At 39.7% G+C, this 18,262-nt stretch overlaps 2 protein-coding genes across 3 annotated transcripts in view; both read right to left on the bottom strand.

Annotated features, from left to right (window-relative positions):
- The window catches only part of LOC115583249 (roundabout homolog 1-like), a 37,038-nt gene that overhangs the window by 18,615 nt on the left and 161 nt on the right, over positions 1 to 18,262 (bottom strand). The window contains exons 2-3 of one of the 2 annotated variants that reach the window (XM_030419887.1): positions 18,125 to 18,248; positions 1,591 to 1,710 (exon numbers count right to left, since the gene is read on the bottom strand). In XM_030419887.1, the coding sequence (XP_030275747.1) occupies positions 1,591 to 1,642 (52 nt within the window). In that variant the 5' untranslated portion in view covers positions 1,643 to 1,710; positions 18,125 to 18,248. Of the gene's footprint in view, positions 1 to 1,590; positions 1,982 to 18,124; positions 18,249 to 18,262 lie in introns of those variants that run through there. The other variant, XM_030419889.1, reaches the window with a different exon arrangement.
- On the bottom strand, positions 4,317 to 18,199 carry LOC115583273 (V-set and immunoglobulin domain-containing protein 1-like). Its single transcript, XM_030419935.1, has 6 exons — positions 18,005 to 18,199; positions 15,169 to 15,495; positions 12,527 to 12,802; positions 6,289 to 6,411; positions 6,050 to 6,112; positions 4,317 to 5,475 (listed from the first exon to the last, which is right to left on the bottom strand). Exons 1-6 carry the CDS (start codon positions 18,054 to 18,056, stop codon positions 5,450 to 5,452), a joined length of 867 nt encoding a protein of 288 aa, XP_030275795.1. The 5' UTR covers positions 18,057 to 18,199; the 3' UTR covers positions 4,317 to 5,449.

Raw genomic sequence — 18,262 nt, 5'->3', positions numbered from 1 at the left:
TCTCTCTCTGTGTGAACTCTGACAGCTCGATCTCTGAGGTCGCTGCTCTCCAGTAATCATGAAGGAAACAAGAACCAGGAAACATTTAAAGAACCTGTTGGTTTGACAACTCTTATCATTTATCAGACGATGATTTCTCACCCAGATTAAGTAAAACCACACAAACAGGTGTTACTACATTGTTGATAAAAAGTGTGAGTGGTAGAGAGAGGAGGACGACAACAAGACACACTGCTCTGGTTTTTATATACATGTGGTGACTTAGAGTAATACATAAAAAACACAAGTCAAAACTAACCAGTCCAACAGCCACTGACTCACTCACATCCTGCATATGTTCACTCAGTCATTAGCAGTTTCTGCCCATACGTTGATTCCTATATAAAGTGTCGTCACTGAGGTTGGTTGTGTGATGACTCTGAGGACATCATCACAGAGACACCACAACATCTCCTCATGGATCAGCCAGAGGAAGTGATTTCTCCAAACTCTGTGCAGGCATGTGACTGTTGAACGGGTCTCACTGACTCAACAACGGTGCCAATGATGATGGAGTCAACATCAAATTCAAACCTTTGTGTGCTCAAAGAGAAAGAGTTCTTGAGGAACAGCAGTTTGCAGGAGCTAACATGAGCTTCAGATTTATTTTAAGCTGTTTCCATTTGTATTAAAAACTTTAGAGTGAAACAGGCTTTTATTTTATTTTAGGTTTCAGTGGAGTTAGAAGGTGTTAAAACTGCTGCACACTGCAGCGTTTATAGCTGCAGATCATTTTATTGCCCTCCTCATGAACTGATCATCACCTGATGATTCATTGATTATCTCCAGTCTGATCTGTAGTAACTCATTATCTCCTATATAGTCTATAAATCACAGTGATTCAGGAGTTACTCATTAACTATCAAGTCCTTCCTGATTCTCTCTTAATAACTGCTCACAGTGTGTTGAACTGATTGTTAAGTGTTAATATATCGACAGGCTCCTCCAGTGTGAACAGTGTCTGAGTTGTTGGGGACATTACAGGACCTGGTCCAGCTGGACCGGGTCTCCCCTTCAGGGCTGAACGTGGACGCAGCGCAGGGCGGATGATGATCCGAGTCACGTCTCTGTTTTATTGATGAACTACTTTAGTTTGTTCAGGAGCTTCAGACACACACGCGTTTTATTTCACCTCCGATAAAAGAGTCCAAAGTCCAACGATCACAACATCCGGAAGGTTTCATTTCATCACAAGAGTTTCTGTGAAACCTGCGAGAGTCTGCAGCAGGATGGAGACGACGCCCAACGAGCATGTGCACACGCACGAACACGCACACACACAGCATTGACGGCGACACATCATTATAAAGCAACTCGAGATAGAACTCATTATCAATCAGCTGTAATTCTTCTATAATCGATCCAATCAATACTATCAATGTGCGCTGATTTTCAGGGTGCATGTGACGTCACCGGGCGCTGAGCAGGTGTCTCGTGCGCACTAAAGCAGGAAGCAGCCTGATTAACATCCAGCATGTTTCCACATTGTTCCTGTTGAGATGAAATAAAGTGAAATGACAAAGTGTCAGTGATGATGATCAGTTTTCTTACCGTCTCCAGAGCAGCTCAGCAGACAGAGACACACGAGAGGAAGAAGCTCCATAGTTGTTGATGTCCTCTGAGGATTCACCTCACTGATGGAGGCTCTATGTGACGGAGCTTCACACACTCCTCAACACTCTGATGCTTCATCACACACTGCTTCTGTTCCTCAGCCTGTGAGGGCTGCAGCACATCCGGTACACACCTTCACAATAAAAGCGTCGTCACCACATATATTAACTATGACTCATGAATTCTGCACTTTGTCTTCACACTCACATTAAAGCTGTGTATAAAAACACTTTCCAGCCTCAGATTCAGCTTCAGCTTCACTGTTAGTGTCTGACAGCTGCTTCTCTTCCTGATCAGCAGCAGTGAATCATCTCTGTGCAGCTCCTCCAATAAAACATCAGGACCAGTATTTATGAGCTCAATATTTAAAATATTTCAGTGAGAGAACTGCAATACATTTTTTGGAAATATTTGGTTTTATGTCCCAGACAACCTCTGTTTAGTGTTCACACCTTTTTAATACATAAACGTGTTTTTGAATCCTTCTAAAAGTGAAACCACAAGGAAATGTTTGAGTTTCTCGGAAAATAGCAGCTTTATTAAAACATGATATGAAACACACACATAGTTTAATTTCTGCTTTTCATTTAAAAATACATACAAACACATTCAGACACATTTTCATTGGATATATGAGTCATGTGATCAGTGATGTGTTGCAGCAGGTGTGTGAGGAGAAAGAAAAGAGTGACTTCAGGTGAGAGTTGGAGCGTCTCATCATCACAACCCTCCTCTGTTGTCTTAATGCAGCCAAATGTGATCACAGAGGTTTGACTTCATGAAGACAGAGGCTGGTTTTAGGACAGTAGAGGGCGTCACAGTCATCAACATGGGAGCTGAAACAAACACATGACTTCTGGAGAAGATATCAGAGTTCAGGTAAAGATGATCAGCTGACACACCGTTTGTTTGCTCAGTAATGTGTGTGTGGCTCAGGTGTAGATGTCGGGCCTCCTGCTCTTTGTATCAGCTGCTGTCATTACAACGTGCTCAAGTTAACAAAAAACTATGTTCAGATATGTAAATCCATTTATTTCACATTATACCAAAATCAACAACTTGAGCGTCTGTCAGTCAGAAACCACAGAGCCTCACTGTGACACACCTGTTACAGGTAGTGCTGCACTGAAGTAGACCACCATGATTCACATTCAACTGATTCTGATGAATCGATTTTATATTCAGTGATTTATATTTAAGTTCTAATAATGACGTCACAGAGACAAACAGTCAGCATATCAAAATAAGAGCCTGCAGCTGGCAGTGAGTCTGCTTTCTTTACTTTCAGCAGTGAAGTGATTTACTCCCTGACAGAACATCATACATTTATTATTCTGTATACAAAAACATTTTATGATTAAAAAATGTAAATTATCAGCAGACAACTATCATAAATATGCAGCATGTAATCAAACAGGTCAGCTGTCAGTTGTTGTTCCTTCATATTTATGACAGATTTATATCTGCAGCATTGATCTGATCAGAATCAAATCATTCCCAGGATGCTTTGTGAGTGACAGTTGCCCCACCCCCTTTCTGTGACATCACCACCATGACGTCATGATTTCCGGTCAGCACTGAGTCTGGAGTCAGCTGAGGACAGGAACAATCCCTGTCAGTAATTTTTACTCTGTGGGTCACACACAGCTGTCTTTCTGTGATCAGATAATAAAGCTCCTTTGAGATGAGCAGCTAAACTTTGATCTGTTGAAGTCTTCTGAAAGCAGACTTTGTTTGTCAGTGTTTCATCAGACAAAGAGATTAAGTCAGTTCTGTGTTTCAGACAACATCACCCTTCTTCTGTGTGAGGCACAAACACACACACACACACACATCACAATCAGTCATCATTCACACTGACACACAAACTGAAGCAGCTCAACACACTTCAGTCAAACAGCAGCAGGTGGAGCTAATGTCTCTGACAGGTTTCACTTCCTGTGGCTGCTGGATGAAAACAGACACCTGGTGCAGAACAGCAGCAGCAGATGTTTGTTCTGCATGAACAGTTAACGCTCCAACTGTAAGAATAAATAAATGATAGTAAATAAAACATGGAGCTGTTTCTCTGTCAGACGCTTCCACCTCATCAGCAGCTGTCACCTCTGGCAGCAGAAGATCAAGTCCCTGTTCTCAATCCTACTGACAAAGTCCTGAGAAGAACCAGCCGTCAGCAGGTGTGGAACATGTTCTCTCCTCACAGACTCAGGCCTTGTTACACACACATGAGGATTTCTTTACATTCAGCTGTGATCTCCATTCATGAAGCTGTCAGGGAGCTAAACTGTCTCTAGAAACCTGTTTTAAAGAGGATTTATCTGCTCTGTTGTCTCTTTGCTGTCCTGACAGCTGCTGGAAAATAGAGATCATCTCAGAATCACACCCAGAAATTAACATCACTTTTATTTCTTTGATCCCAGTTTGAACACAGAAACATCAGAAACAGTCACAACACACAGTTTGACAGTTTTCATGTTTTATTTAAACGTTTGTACAGAAATGATGAAGCGCTGCCTGAAATGACCTGAAACACGACAAGAGCATCATCAGTGAACAACAGAACCATCAGTGTGGAACTGGACCTGACAGACTGCTGAGCACCTTAAAACACAAACAAGAACCAACACAGGCTCCACCCAAATAATGCCAACAACACAAATGTCAAATGTAAAGTCACATTATATTCACAGTGACTGACAGCGTTAACAGCAGCTTCAGTTCAGTGAAGTCTGATGGTTTTAAAGCACATGTGGAGCTCAGTCAGGAGCTTTAAGCTCTACAAGCAGTCTGAGAAGATTTGGTAAATAGACGCATTTATACATCACTGCTGCCCTCATTCATCCATTCACTCACTCACTCACTCACTGATGGCAGTCAGCTACCATGCAAGGTGCTGGTCTGACCATCAGGAGCAGTTTGGGCTTCAGCCTGTTGCTCAAGGACACTTGGACATGTGGACGGGAGGAGCCGGGGATCCAACCAGCGACGTGTGATTAACTGACCAGCTGCTAGAGACGCATCAGATCATCAGAGTATAAAAATAAAAGAATAAAAGCAACATAGAACAGAGAGAAAGAGCTCGTCTTTGTCCTCAACAACATTAATAACAGAGTCAAAGTTTGTTCGCTCCATCGTTTTTTCTCTTCAAGCTGCACAAGAGTGGAACTGAATCTCACCAAATATCAGAATTCATTTAACTCTCACTTCACAGAACGATTCATTAATAATCAGTTCTGTCAGCATTAAGCAGATGTGACTGTAGTTTGTTGGTTTCAGGAAGTGAGTCGGGTTCAGATGTTGTTCAACCATCAGACAAACGTGTCAGAGCGACTGATGTCTTTTTACTCTGACAGGATTCTGAGTCCGACACTTGACTTGGACACTATTTGTGACTGAGTGCTGTGAGATAAAGACGAGGACTGAATATGTGTATTTATTCTTATATAAATGTATTAATTGTAAGATCTCACTGTCTATGATCTGGATGAGGTTCAGGACATGAGGACAGTTCAGGGAGAGACTGTTGCCGTGGTAACAGGACATAGTGATGACAGCAGAATGAGCTACATGCACATCGTCACACAAACAACCTTCTTTTCTACCATCACAACTATCTGCTTTAACACAACACCAATCCTCACCTGAACCTGAGATTCAGTTTAATGTTAAAACCAGGTTTTACTCCTCCGACTGAAATAAGTGACCAGACAAGATGTTCTCACCGTCATCCAGCATGATCTGACACTCAAACTGGTGCCGACTGAATCATTTTGGTATTCTGATCAGCATCTGGTTGTCAATAGGTTGTGTCTGATGTTGAACCTGGATCAGAAGGAAACAAAACAAAGTTACACTCAAGAAAATACCAAACATCTTGATCTACTCTGAGTGTAAATACACAGAATGATTAATGTCAGAGAGGATAAAACATCTGTCAAGACTCTGAACATGAGATACATAAAGAATGAGTTGTGGTTCTGTTCAACATTAATATGTTGATACAATATTTAAACTCACATTTCTTACATTTTAAATGTTTTCACACCTATATAAAAACCACCAACAATCAAAACAAAAAGTGCACCGAGAAAATCTCATAAAAACAGCTGGTTTAGTTCAGGGACAGATTGAGGTCGTGTTAATGAGATACATGCACATCGACTAACGACTTAAATTTATTTTATCTTGCTTCCATCTCAACTATCTGCCTCAACAGAACATCAACTCTGAACCTCAACCTGAAATTAACTTTCATTTAAAAAACAAGTTTTAATCCTCAAACTGCCTGAAATAAGAGAAGAGCAGACAAAATGTCTTCACATCATCCAACATGGTGGAAACACACACAGCAGAAAACTTCATGGCACAAGGAGAGCTGGATACTGTTATAGATCACCTGTCAGTAGTTCTGTTGTCTTGTCAGCTGGGTCTGGGTTTTCTCCATCGATTTTCTTCTCGACTGCAGGAAACAAAAAAAAGTTACAGTGAAGAAAGTCCGACCGACCTGAGTGTAAATACACACAGAATGATTAATGTTAGAAGATAAAACATCTGTCAAGACTGAACATGAGATTCATAAAGAATGAGTTCTGGTTCTGTTCATCATTAATATGTTGAAACAATGTTTAAACTCACCTTTCTTACAATGTTGTTTGTTGCGATTCTTCAGGTAAAGCACAATAGCAACTACAGCAACAATACTAACAACAACTAAAAGGAGGCTGACAACTATGAAAGCAATCCATCCAGTGTTGGACCCTGAAACAGATAAAAGTGAATGTGAGAGTCAGAACCTGAGTGCAGATGATGAGCAGCAGACTGGACCTCACAGCCCACACAGAACCACTAAAGGTGAGTCTGCTCCTGAGATCTGAACTTGTTCCACATGAAAACTCCACTGGGATGAATGTGAGCAGGAACAGTGATGTTAGCTCTGATCTCAGGTCCAGTTTCCTCCTGCTGGGCTCCCTAGCTCAGAGGCTGCTTCTGGTTCTGGTCCCAGCAGTGAAGAAACAAATGGACTTAGTTCCATTCATCACTTTGATCTGACAGTAAAAACACAGGATCATCTGATCAAATAGAAAACTTCTTCACAACACTTTTACTGACACTTTGACACTTTTACTCAAGTGGACTTTTACTTGGAACAGAGTATTTTTACTTTGTGTTTCTGCTTCTGTCACTTCAGTAAAGTATCCGAGTACTTCTTCCACCACTGACTACTGTCCACAAACATGAAGATTCAAATCACTGGGAGCTTCTTGGTGCTGGTCGGGTCCACAGTTATTGGGCCTGATGGCAGCAGATCAACACAGTCGCAGGTTTTATGAAGCGAGAGTCTGTTGAAGCTCCGACTGTTCAACATAAATCTACTTTAACTCATTAATAAAAGAACAGAATCAATATTTAGAGATTCTTATAGACACATATAGACTGAGAGACAGTTTCACATCTCTCCACACAGAGTTTTAAATGATAGAATCAGAACAATTCTTCTGTCTCAGCTGACTAAAGCTCACTAAAGATCACAGCAGGATCTAGATTTGATTTGAAATGTTGAAGAGTTTGATCATTTATGTTGCTGTGAAACAGGTTCGCTCCTGATTTCTGAATCTGAATTCATCCTTCAGCATCAAATCCTTCAGCAGATCTCTGATCAGCTTCTGCTGCTTCAATAGTCACAATTACTACAATTATAACATGATCATTAATGTTGGAGACTTGTAGTTACAGCCTGAATACAATGGTGCTAATTACAAGTTTTAATGAGTGTCCAGTAGAAACTCAGTTCAAAGCTCCATGATCTCATATTATTACAGGAACTATCATTGTGTTTATTCACAGTTAAAGTTTGGTCCTAGTTTTCAGTGTGAGTTCAGTTTGTAGGTGAGAAATAAAAGAATGAAACCCTCAGTGAGTAAACTCTTCTCTTCCTGTGTGAGTGTGTCCATGTTGTCTGTTGTGTGATTCTTGTGTAACTGGGCTGCAGTTTGTGGTTGGGATGAATAAAGTCTCTGTGTAATCTCTCTAATGTAAACAGAGCTAACAGTGATGAACTTTGTTTCTATTGACATTAAATAATAAAGAAAATGTGTTATGAAATGTGAAACACAGGATCATTAACAGCTCGTCTCCTTCTGTTAACATAGTTTGGGTGTGGACACTTTAATAGGAACACCTGTACAATCTAAAGTAGGCTGAGCAACATAAACAATATAAACTGTGATCATGATATGAGAATATATATTGTTTTAGATATTTGATATTCTCACATGGTGATATATCAAAACTGTTTCCTGGTTTTAAAGGCTCATTACAGTAAAGTGACGTCATGTTCTGAACTCACCGACTGTTTACTTGTTCTAATACTTTCTTTACCCACTGAGTCATTATATCAGCATTAATGATGATTATTGATCAGAAATCTCATCCTGTTAATGTTTTGTGAAAGTAACAACAGTCATTCATCAATATTGATATCACAGTGGGTCTATCTGGTCAAACATATTCAGATATTTGATTTTGTGGCTCGTCCGAACATTTATAAAGTGCTTCTGAGAACATTTCACATTATCAAGTTTCATATCTTATATCAGGATGTGGCCTCGAAATTAGTGATGTGCGGCTCGATACTGAAATATTGATACCTCAGATATCAGATCTTTATGCTGTAAAATCGATTCTCAAATCAAAATATCGATACTTTTGATACTTCAGTCATTTACAGTAATGTATATCATTAACAGGAACACAATGGAAAGTAACTAAACTATTGAGATCTTGTCTGAATGATACGCGGTTGGTGGGAACTACTTTTTCTTCCGCCTGGGTAAGTGTGTAATAAGTGTCACGCTGCTCAGTTACTCAGTCTCAGTCTGTAGACACAATGTCAGAGTGTAAACGGAGTCATGTGTGGAGATATTTCAGCTCCACAAACAGCCAAGACGTGGTTTGTGATGTTTGTGGAGAAACGGTAAAGAGTTACGGCAACACAACAATCTTTGTGATACACCTCAGGTTAAACCACAACACAGAATACGAGGCGTTTATGATGAGGAGGACAGAAGAGGAGAGCACAGTGTCAGACAGACTCTGTCAGAGTCCTTCAGTGCTGCAGGAACCATCCAGGTACAGAGAAGAACATGTGGAGCTTTAAGCAGCACTGAGCACTGTTGCTGCTGGAGTTGTTCAAATGAATAAATATGGTTATGAAATAAGTAACAGAATAAATACATGCTTCAACAAAAAGCTGCATGAGTTCAGCTTGGAGTGATAATATGTGTCTCACTGAGATAATCTCACATAGACAACCAAGTCTAGATTTATTCAGGTAAGGTTTCCTAAAGAATCATTTAATGATCATTTAAAGTGGATTACAGAGACCAGCTGTCATTAAATTATACAGAGCAATTGTGATAAAACAGCCACGGTGAACTTAGAAAAATATATACTAGAAAAGATGGATAAAAAATAACATTTTATCTATAAAATATGTCTATTATTATTTACAATCAGTCTAATTTGCTTTAACTGCTAAATGAATATTTTCAAATGTAGGTATTGACTAACTTGTGCAATTATTGTGGCATTTATTTATCTAATCAAATATTTTACTGGCAATTTCAATTTGAGTCGCCCAGTATTATAAAACAGGAAGTGTTTGTATCCCCTTATTGTCGGCTATTTGCAGAGACTACATACAGAGTTGAATCTAAATCAGATGAAGCATTCAGTGCAGAGTGGCCCCATCATTTGTTTTACCCTGTGATTTTAACATCAATGAATAAATAAATACTCTCATGTCTTATATTCTTTATGTAGCTATGATCTGAAATACACTACTTATTTTAGATTGACCAGACACGTTAGGTGTGTTTGTACAAAGTATCAGTATCGGATCAGTATCACCGATACCAGCCTGAATTTTACTCAGTATCGGATCAGAAAGGAAGACGGTGGTATCGAACATCACAACTCGAAATATCATGATAACATTTTAAGGTCGTACCTCGCAGCTGTAATCTGAAGTAATCCAACACAACTGTTCTGTAACTTCAATCATTTATAATTCCAGCAATATTATATGATCTGATAAAACAGAACTCAACAGTACTGAAAGTGATTTATTGTGTCAGAGTGAGTTAAAACCTGTGATGATGTTTAATGACTCATGTTGTTATTATCTCTCATCATAACTCATCACTTCAGATCAGCGTCATGTCAGATTATCTTCTGTTTCCTCTTCTACTCACTCAGCAGCTCATATTCTGTTTGTGTGTTCTGATCCAGTTCTGTCAGTCGGGTCCATCAGTTCCTCCACAGTTACACCTCGTAGTTATTATGTGCTGAACAACCAGCTCAGCTGTGTGTGAGACTCACTTTGTGTGCTGTGATTCATTTGAGTGTGTGGATGCAGAAATCTTTGTTCCGTGAGCACATGTCTGTACTGTCAGAATAGTTGAGATCCATTTACTCCTGTCTGATATAAATACCAGCATGTACACACACACAGAGACAGTGTCAGGAAAGTTGGGATTCATACACTCCTACCAGACACAAATACAAGAAAGGGACATTATACTTAGTCCTGAAATGATTCTGAAATATATCAAAACTTTGCCTGCTGCATTGTGTTTGCCATAAATTCATTGGAAAGTGTTAAACCATTAAATCAAGGTTCTGTCTGTCATTCTGTCTCTGATGATCATTTTTGATTGAGTATTAACTTTGCAAAGTTAAAGGAGGTGTAAGGTGTAACCATGATGTATTGAAGTTTAGAGATCTAATGAAAATCAGTAAAGAAACGGTGTTGAGCTGAGGTCATGAGAAAGTGTTAAAGAACTGGTCAGGTCAACGTGAGGCCAAAAGGAAGTGTCAGAATCTGATCACGCTTTGGGCACGGACACAGACCGTGACCGAGGCGTGTTGGATCATTATGAAATCGTCAGCCGTCATCAAGAGACTATTAGTCATTGAACGGAGAGATGGTGGGAAAATGTCCTAATAAGGACATAAAACCGTGCCACCGTCCAAAGCAAGAGAGAAGCGTTATGAACTCTTAATCAAGAGGTTATCAGCCAGTGAATGGAGAGATGCTGAGAACACGTCCTAATGAGGACACAAAACCAAGCCAGTGTCCGAAGCAAGAGTGTATATAACCTGAGGAGCACGGACTGAAGTTCCTTCTTCCACTCACTCAAGCCTTGAAGAAACACCTGAGACGGAGAATGTGAGCAGCCTGAACATCGCAGAAAGGACTTCAAGAAATCTTCAGCAGAAACAGACCAAGTAAAGGAATTAAGAGCACAACGATTAACCATTTTTGCCAACATGCTGTGGATTACAATTTGGATATTGGAGTACTTTTGTTCACTCTGCTGGAGTGAAGTTTGGACTTTGAGGAAGTTACGAGACCTCGGCCGGGGTTGTGATTTACCTCAAGGACTTGGACTTTCAGCAGGAAGGGAAAGGGAAGCCATGGAGAGACCTGACCCTCTCCATCTCACCTACATTTAAGTATTTCTAACCAGGCCTCAGCTCTTTAAGGTTAATCTGTTAATTACAGTATTATGATTTATCAATAAGGATTTTTGATGATGATTGATAGTAATTGAAACAAGTATTGCGCTGTATGCTTTGCCCTTGCTAAAACCTATGCAATAAAACCTACATAATATAGTTAAAGTTAAAGTTGTGGACATTGATTTTATGTCTCTTTGATGGAAGTAAACGTCAGGTGTTAAGTGTGCATAATATCTTAAAGGTTCTTAAAGGTTACTCTAGCCTACCAAACTGAAACAGTCCCTTAGGGTTTAACAAAAGCCCTTAAAATCCAACCTAGCATCAGACCAAGTGCACTGATCATTCAGAGGAGAGCTGCCATAACGGGCGTGGCTGGTGGTCGTATCTGACTCAAGGGCTTCATGTCAGGAGCCAAACCAGAGGAAGCAGGTAGACGTTCAGATTCAGGCAGTTAGAAGCTAGACGAGTCTCCTCACCACCAGCTTAAGAAATCACTATTTAAATTCCCAGTTTTTAAGCAACCTCTTGTAGGTTTAGGGATCTGACCCTTTAAACTGAGAGCTGGTGGAGTTCCTCCTGGACAGGGTAAAACTCGGGATCTAACAGTACATTGAACTTGTCCAGGTGTGAACTGACAGACAGTCGCTGTGAAGGATTGAAACAGTCAGCAGGCAGAAGAGGCAGCTGTGGAGCTTCACTACAGGCCTCGTTTGTGGAAACTGCCTCTCAACTGGAAAGGAGCCACAAACTTGACAGAAAAGGAGGCTCAGAGTTCAGGAGCACTTTCAGTCTGAGCTCCTCAGTGGACCTGAGCCCGGTACCAACATCATTCTTTTATGTCACTGAGAAAAAGATTCAGTGATGAAGATCCTGTGACATCAGAACCAGAAGCAGCTCCAGTGTGACTCCAGGAGACGGAGCTCAGATGTGTTTCAGGACTCAAAGTTTCTCTGATTCATCAACTAAATGAACACATGAATCAAGTGACTGTGTTCAGATTGTAGTCATGTATCATCACAGCTGGACGTCGTCATATCCAACACACAGACAATAATTCATGATGGAAATGATCCTTAAAGGTGAATTCAGACTGAACACAAAAGTTGATTTCGTTCCAGTTAATTTAACAGCTGGAGAGTTTTTACAGTGAATGTTTCAGCAGCACAAACATGAACTTCTTCTTATTTACATCCAGAACACATTTATCTACTTTTTCTTTAAGTCTCAGAGTTTCTTCAGTCTGAAACTTTTTCAACATCAACAGACTTTGAGCTGATGACCTGTGTGTTCAGTCTGAACTCATACTCTTTGAAACACATGGATCATGACATTTGTTTAAAATACCACTCACCTGTCAAGACCACAGAGGTCACAGTAGCAACCTGATGGCTGAGTGTCTCCTGTGTAGCTACACAGCTGTAGTTGTCGGTCTTGGTCACAGTAATCTTGACAGTGATGTATGATCGACCTCCTCTTTCCGATATATGTGGCTCCTCAGCAGGAAGAGTGTTGTTATCACTGTCCTCCCACTTTAATGTAGGACGAGGAACACCGTGAGCTTCACACTGCAGCAGAGACCAGTGATTTGTTTCAGCAAGTGTATCAATATAGGGCCTTGGAGCTGCACCTGTGAACACATTATATATACAACAGATTATAAAGAGACAGTTTCAGCATTATAAACGTTATATTGTGATTTTGTTCATCTACACTCTGCTTGTATACAGTTTACTGTGAAGAGAAAAACACAATAAAAGCCTCCAGCAGGATTTTATGGGACTGAGGCCGAAGCACATATACAGTGAATGTGTTAATCAGGACTATAAAGATTGTTGTATAATATAAAACATAGTGTTCAAAGGTAAACACATGTTAGGGAGAGCTACTTTAATTATGCTGCCTGAAAGGGAACATTAACTATAAAGTTAGTTGATATTCTGTCAAGAAAAGGTTGCGATTCAGTTTTATTCAGTTTTTTAAACCTAAAAGTGTTTAAAGTCGACGATGTTAGACTGAATGTTAGAAACTCTTCTCAGTATCGACACAAACAAACAGTTCAGCAGCACCAAGAGACGATCAGATGATACTGAAGCTCCAAAGCTTGTTTGACTCTGTGACCTGAACTTTTCCAACAGAAACAACTGAACTTACATTTGACCTTACGTACGTATGATTGGTGCATTGCTTTAAATGTTTTTAAATCGAATTATCTCTTTTCCTTCCCTAAAAGTTGGTCCAGTGAAGTGACGAGAGCATAAAAGATTTTGATTGTGGTTTGCTATAAAAACACTAGTTGATAAGTTGTTGATGATAAATTTCCATTATTTGGATAATTGTGAGTATAAACACTAGTGACATAAAAAGCTGTCTAGCTCAATAACTTACAGTCATTTTGATTCTGATTTATTTTGACTGTCACAAGATGAGCCTGCATTTTTCCTGTGATAATAAAAATATCTATTATGCAATAAACATATAAATTAAAAATATATCTAGTTTCTTTGGAGCAGCAGCGTCTCACTTTACGGCAGTAAACAGTTAGCTACTTACTAGCTAGCCTGTGTAGCCGCAGTTAAACTGTATTTATAGGTGTAAAAACAGACATTTATAGACGAACAGCGGCTCGTTTTAAAGACAACAGTCCAGCCATTAAATCCAGCTAGGTTAAACGGAAGCGGAACTTAAAACCACCACAATAAAAGTCGATTGTGTCGCTCGTTTATTTTTTGCGCCGCTCGTCAAACTTTCCGAACAACTTCATTTTAATCAATTTAAAGTATCGACAAGAGATTTGACCAATGATGTTCAGTATCTCTGACATCAGTTAACGCCCCGGAACAAAACCAACCAATCAGCATCTTTCTACGACCTAAAGTGACGAACCTAACGGTCTTTTAACTCCATCAGCCAATCACAGGACAGCATCTGTACGAGACGGCCACGTGTGTGTTATTGACAGCTTCTTTCATCCAATGGGAAGTCAGCACCGTGAAAACACTCTGAGTTAGCAGCCAATTAAATCACCTGTGTGACCATATATGGAAGTGAATGTTGTCGGACTTCCTGTGGCAGCGGGACACCCACATAACAGAGAAACTTTATTTATATGTTTAAGGAGACATGATTCAATGATTATAAATATGTAAATCTTTATTTAAACACTCACAACATCTTTTTATCGTCGACTTTAACACTGAGGGACATTTTTCAGCATCTTAAAGGGATTTATTATCATCATTTGGTAACTTTGGAGAAGTTTTAGAGAGCTCTGTGGACATCTGCTGGAGATAATCTGTACTGCACTTTCTAAAATATCTCAGAGCCTCTTCTGTCTGTCAACACACAATTTGGTTCAGACATTTTAGACAAGTTGAGGGAGAGATCCTGAGAATTTCAGCCTGATGGACCAGATTATAACTCATTAATATAATCTAAAAAATGAAATGAAACACACAAAAAAAAGTAAACTTTGACTTTTTCTCTGTTGAATCATTTACCTGTTCAACTCTCTCTGAGCTTTAAATCAGATCAACACACCTGATGAACCTCAGAGTGTTTGCTTTACAGTGATGTAGTGGACATGTATCAGCTGCTCCTGGTTTTTGAATTAAACTGTTTAAAATGAGTAAATATTAAGAGGCAGAGACGCACAAAATCAAAATGAACCCCAAGAGGTTAAGACTCGACCTGAAAGGCAAAACAAACACATGTTAGATAGTTTTGAAACAGACAGGTAATACTGTGTAAAAGTCATATTTCATCTCCTACAGACGGCTGAAGCTTCATTGTACAGAGAGACATAATCTGCAGTGTGTCTCTGATATCAGCATGTTTGATACAGAGGTGGTCTCTCCAGATGTGGCTGCAGCTCTGTGGGCTCGAGGCCCTGCCAGATGTGGATTCTGACCACTGAACAAAAGTCCATCTGGGACTCTGGAACCACTCGCAGCAGTAAATGAGCGACATCTTTAACTGTTTAATGAAAGCACTCACCAACAACAAGCTCAATGATGAATGGTTGACTCGGCTGATGACGTGGAAAATCACAGCTGTAGTTCCCGCTGTCGGCCATCTTTGTTCTTGTGATCTTTATGGAGGCGTTGCCGTTCTTCAGTTGATCTTGAAAATGTGAGACTCGACCTTTGAACTGCTCATCTTGACCTGTACGTCCGTTATTGTAATGAATGCCTGCATCATACATGAACACCTCCTTCTGACCATCTTTCTTCCAGTCAAACAGTTTTCCTGTGATGTTCTCCTTGGTGCTGATCAAACAGGGTAAAACTGCATCACTGTCTTGTTCCACGACCACTCTGACAGCTGGAAGATAAAACATGTTACTCAGTATGTTAACATCCAGAGTCATCAGGAAACAAAGTCAGATAACAACTTTACACAACAGAAACTCAAACACCTGTTTCCTCTAACATGATAGTTTTGCTTGTGTCGAGCTTGTACTGACATATTTTAAGTATATTTAATCTTACAGTAAAGTTAATTAGGTTTCTGTTATTGAGTGTTTGTGTTTGAATGTTACAAAATGTGTTCAGCTGTGGAAACTGTTCATCTTTATAACACCAGGAGAAGTCGTAGTTTTATTCATGTCAGAACTTGATTTATTGGACTGGATTCAAAGACACAACTAACCACCAAACTATCCTGTTCCACAGCTGAACACACATGTTGTTTCACTTTGTCATTCAAATGTGTTCACTGAACTTTCTCAGGACATCAGATTAAAGCTTCACCTGACAGAGAATTATGTTTTTTAATCAGAATTATGTTCACTGATGTTTCTCTGATTTATTATTGGATGAATCTGAAAGTTGCTTCTCTCTCTGCGTGAACTCTGACAGCTCGATCTCTGAGGTCGCTGCTCTCCAACAAGACACACTGCTCTGGTTTTTATATGCATTTGGTCTCTTAGAGTAATAAATAAATTAAATTATCATCTCCAAATAAACACACAGTCACAAATAAATCTGATGCTGATAATCAATAAACTAGAAGCTCCACTGAGACAGATTCCCAGCTGACCCTGAGTCAGTTATCAGACCTCCAGCTGCTGTGATCGTTGGTTTGTGACAAAAGACAACAAGTCCAAACACTTTCAGGATCTCTGAGTCTCGACTCACATGAAGATTTATGTATTTAATCTTCACTTCAACATGATCAATAGTGTTCAATTAAATGTGAATGTTTTCTGTTTCTTTCCTCTGTGACAGTAAACTGAATATCTTTGTGTTGTGGACAGAACGAGACATTTGAGGAACAATGATGGACGTTTAGTTTTTAATAATATATAACCAGTGTTCTGCACGTTACTTTTAAAAAGTAATTAGTTATAGTTTCTGTACCTGAGTTAGTAACTGAATTACTCCACAATAAAACTAACTAGTTACCAGGGAAAGTAACAATTGTGTTACTTTTTCTTTTTTTAAAGTTTAATTATGTCTAACGTTAGCCACATCTGGCCTGCTGTCATCATCAACAGTGTCAACAACTGTGTTTATGGCCACTAGTTCTGAAGAAGCGTGTGTCGCTGAGAGATGCTTCATTAGATTAGAGTTGCTTACAGTGGACGTGGACAAACACTTTGATATGGGACATAACGAACACTTCACATGTACGTTGTTGCATTTTTCCTCAAGGTGTGTGTACTTCTACTTTGAAAACTCCAACTTTCCGTCCGGACTCGACATTGCTGCCGCTCTGCTAGTTTGTGTGTAAACTGAACACTGCCTGCGATTGGCTTACGAACTTTAACTCTACCTCAGAGAGCCAATCACCATCACTTCTGCGGTTGTCTCGCCCCTCCCTCCTCCCTCAACAAAGACTAATCAGGTAATGACTCGTTCATAATTATCTGTAAATCAACAGATTGACCACTTTCTTAATGAGCTGCTACTAATTACCTAATTAGCTGATTGGCCCAAACTAGTAGCAGCTTATTTATTACAAAGAAATAAATCATTAGTTAACTATTCCCATGATGATGAAGTAAATAATTATCAATGAGTCTACCAGGTAACTAGTCCGTATTATTGTTCACTAAAGAGTAACTAACGATTAAGTAATGATTAATTAATGAGCTGACTTGGTAACTATTCAGTATTATTGTTTCATGCTGATTGAATCATGAACAACTCATGAAGAAAGTGATCAATATGTTTGACAGATATTTATTAATGTATCAATGTATTAAATGTTTGATTGTTCAGAGACAGTACGTGTTAAACCTGCTGCACACTGCAGCGTTTATAGCTGCAGATCATTTTATTGCCCTCCTCATGAACTGATCATCACCTGATGATTCATTGATTATCTCCAGTCTGATCTGTAGTAACTCATTATCTCCTATATAGTCTATAAATCACAGTGATTCAGGAGTTACTCATTAACTATCAAGTCCTTCCTGTTTTTCTCCTTAACAGGATTCAGACACACACGCGTTTTATTTCACCTCCGATAAAAGAGTCCAAAGTCCAACGATCACAAGATCCGGAAGGTTTTATTTCATGTGAAACCTGCGAGAGTCTGCAGCAGGATGGAGACGACACCCACGAGCATGCGCACACGCACGAACACGCACACACACAGCATTGATGACGACACATCATTATAAAGCATCACGAGATAAAACTCATTATCAATCAGCTGTATTTCCTCTATAATCGATCCAATCAATTCTATCGATGTGAGCAGGTGTCTCGTGCGCGCTAAAGCAGGCAGCAGCCTGATTAACATCCAGCATGTTTCCACATTGTTCCTGTTGAGATGAAATAAAGTGAAATGACAAAGTGTCAGTGATGATGATCAGTTTTCTTACCGTCTCCAGAGCAGCTCAGCAGACAGAGACACACGAGAGGAAGAAGCTCCATAGTTGTTGATGTCCTCTGAGGATTCACCTCACTGATGGAGGCTCTATGTGACGGAGCTTCACACACTCCTCAACACTCTGACGGAGGCTCTATATAAATGAGCTCCACAGGAAACCTGAACATCCTGATTGGTTCATCACGAACTGTTTCTGTTCCCCAGCCTGTGAAGGCTGCAGCACATCCGGTACACACCTTCACAATAAAAG

This window comes from Sparus aurata, chromosome 6 (genome assembly GCF_900880675.1).
Source record: "Sparus aurata chromosome 6, fSpaAur1.1, whole genome shotgun sequence".
Classification (NCBI taxonomy): domain Eukaryota; kingdom Metazoa; phylum Chordata; class Actinopteri; order Spariformes; family Sparidae; genus Sparus; species Sparus aurata.
The sequence above is the reverse complement of the archived record's forward strand: the minus strand, read 5'-3'. Positions and strand labels throughout refer to the sequence as shown.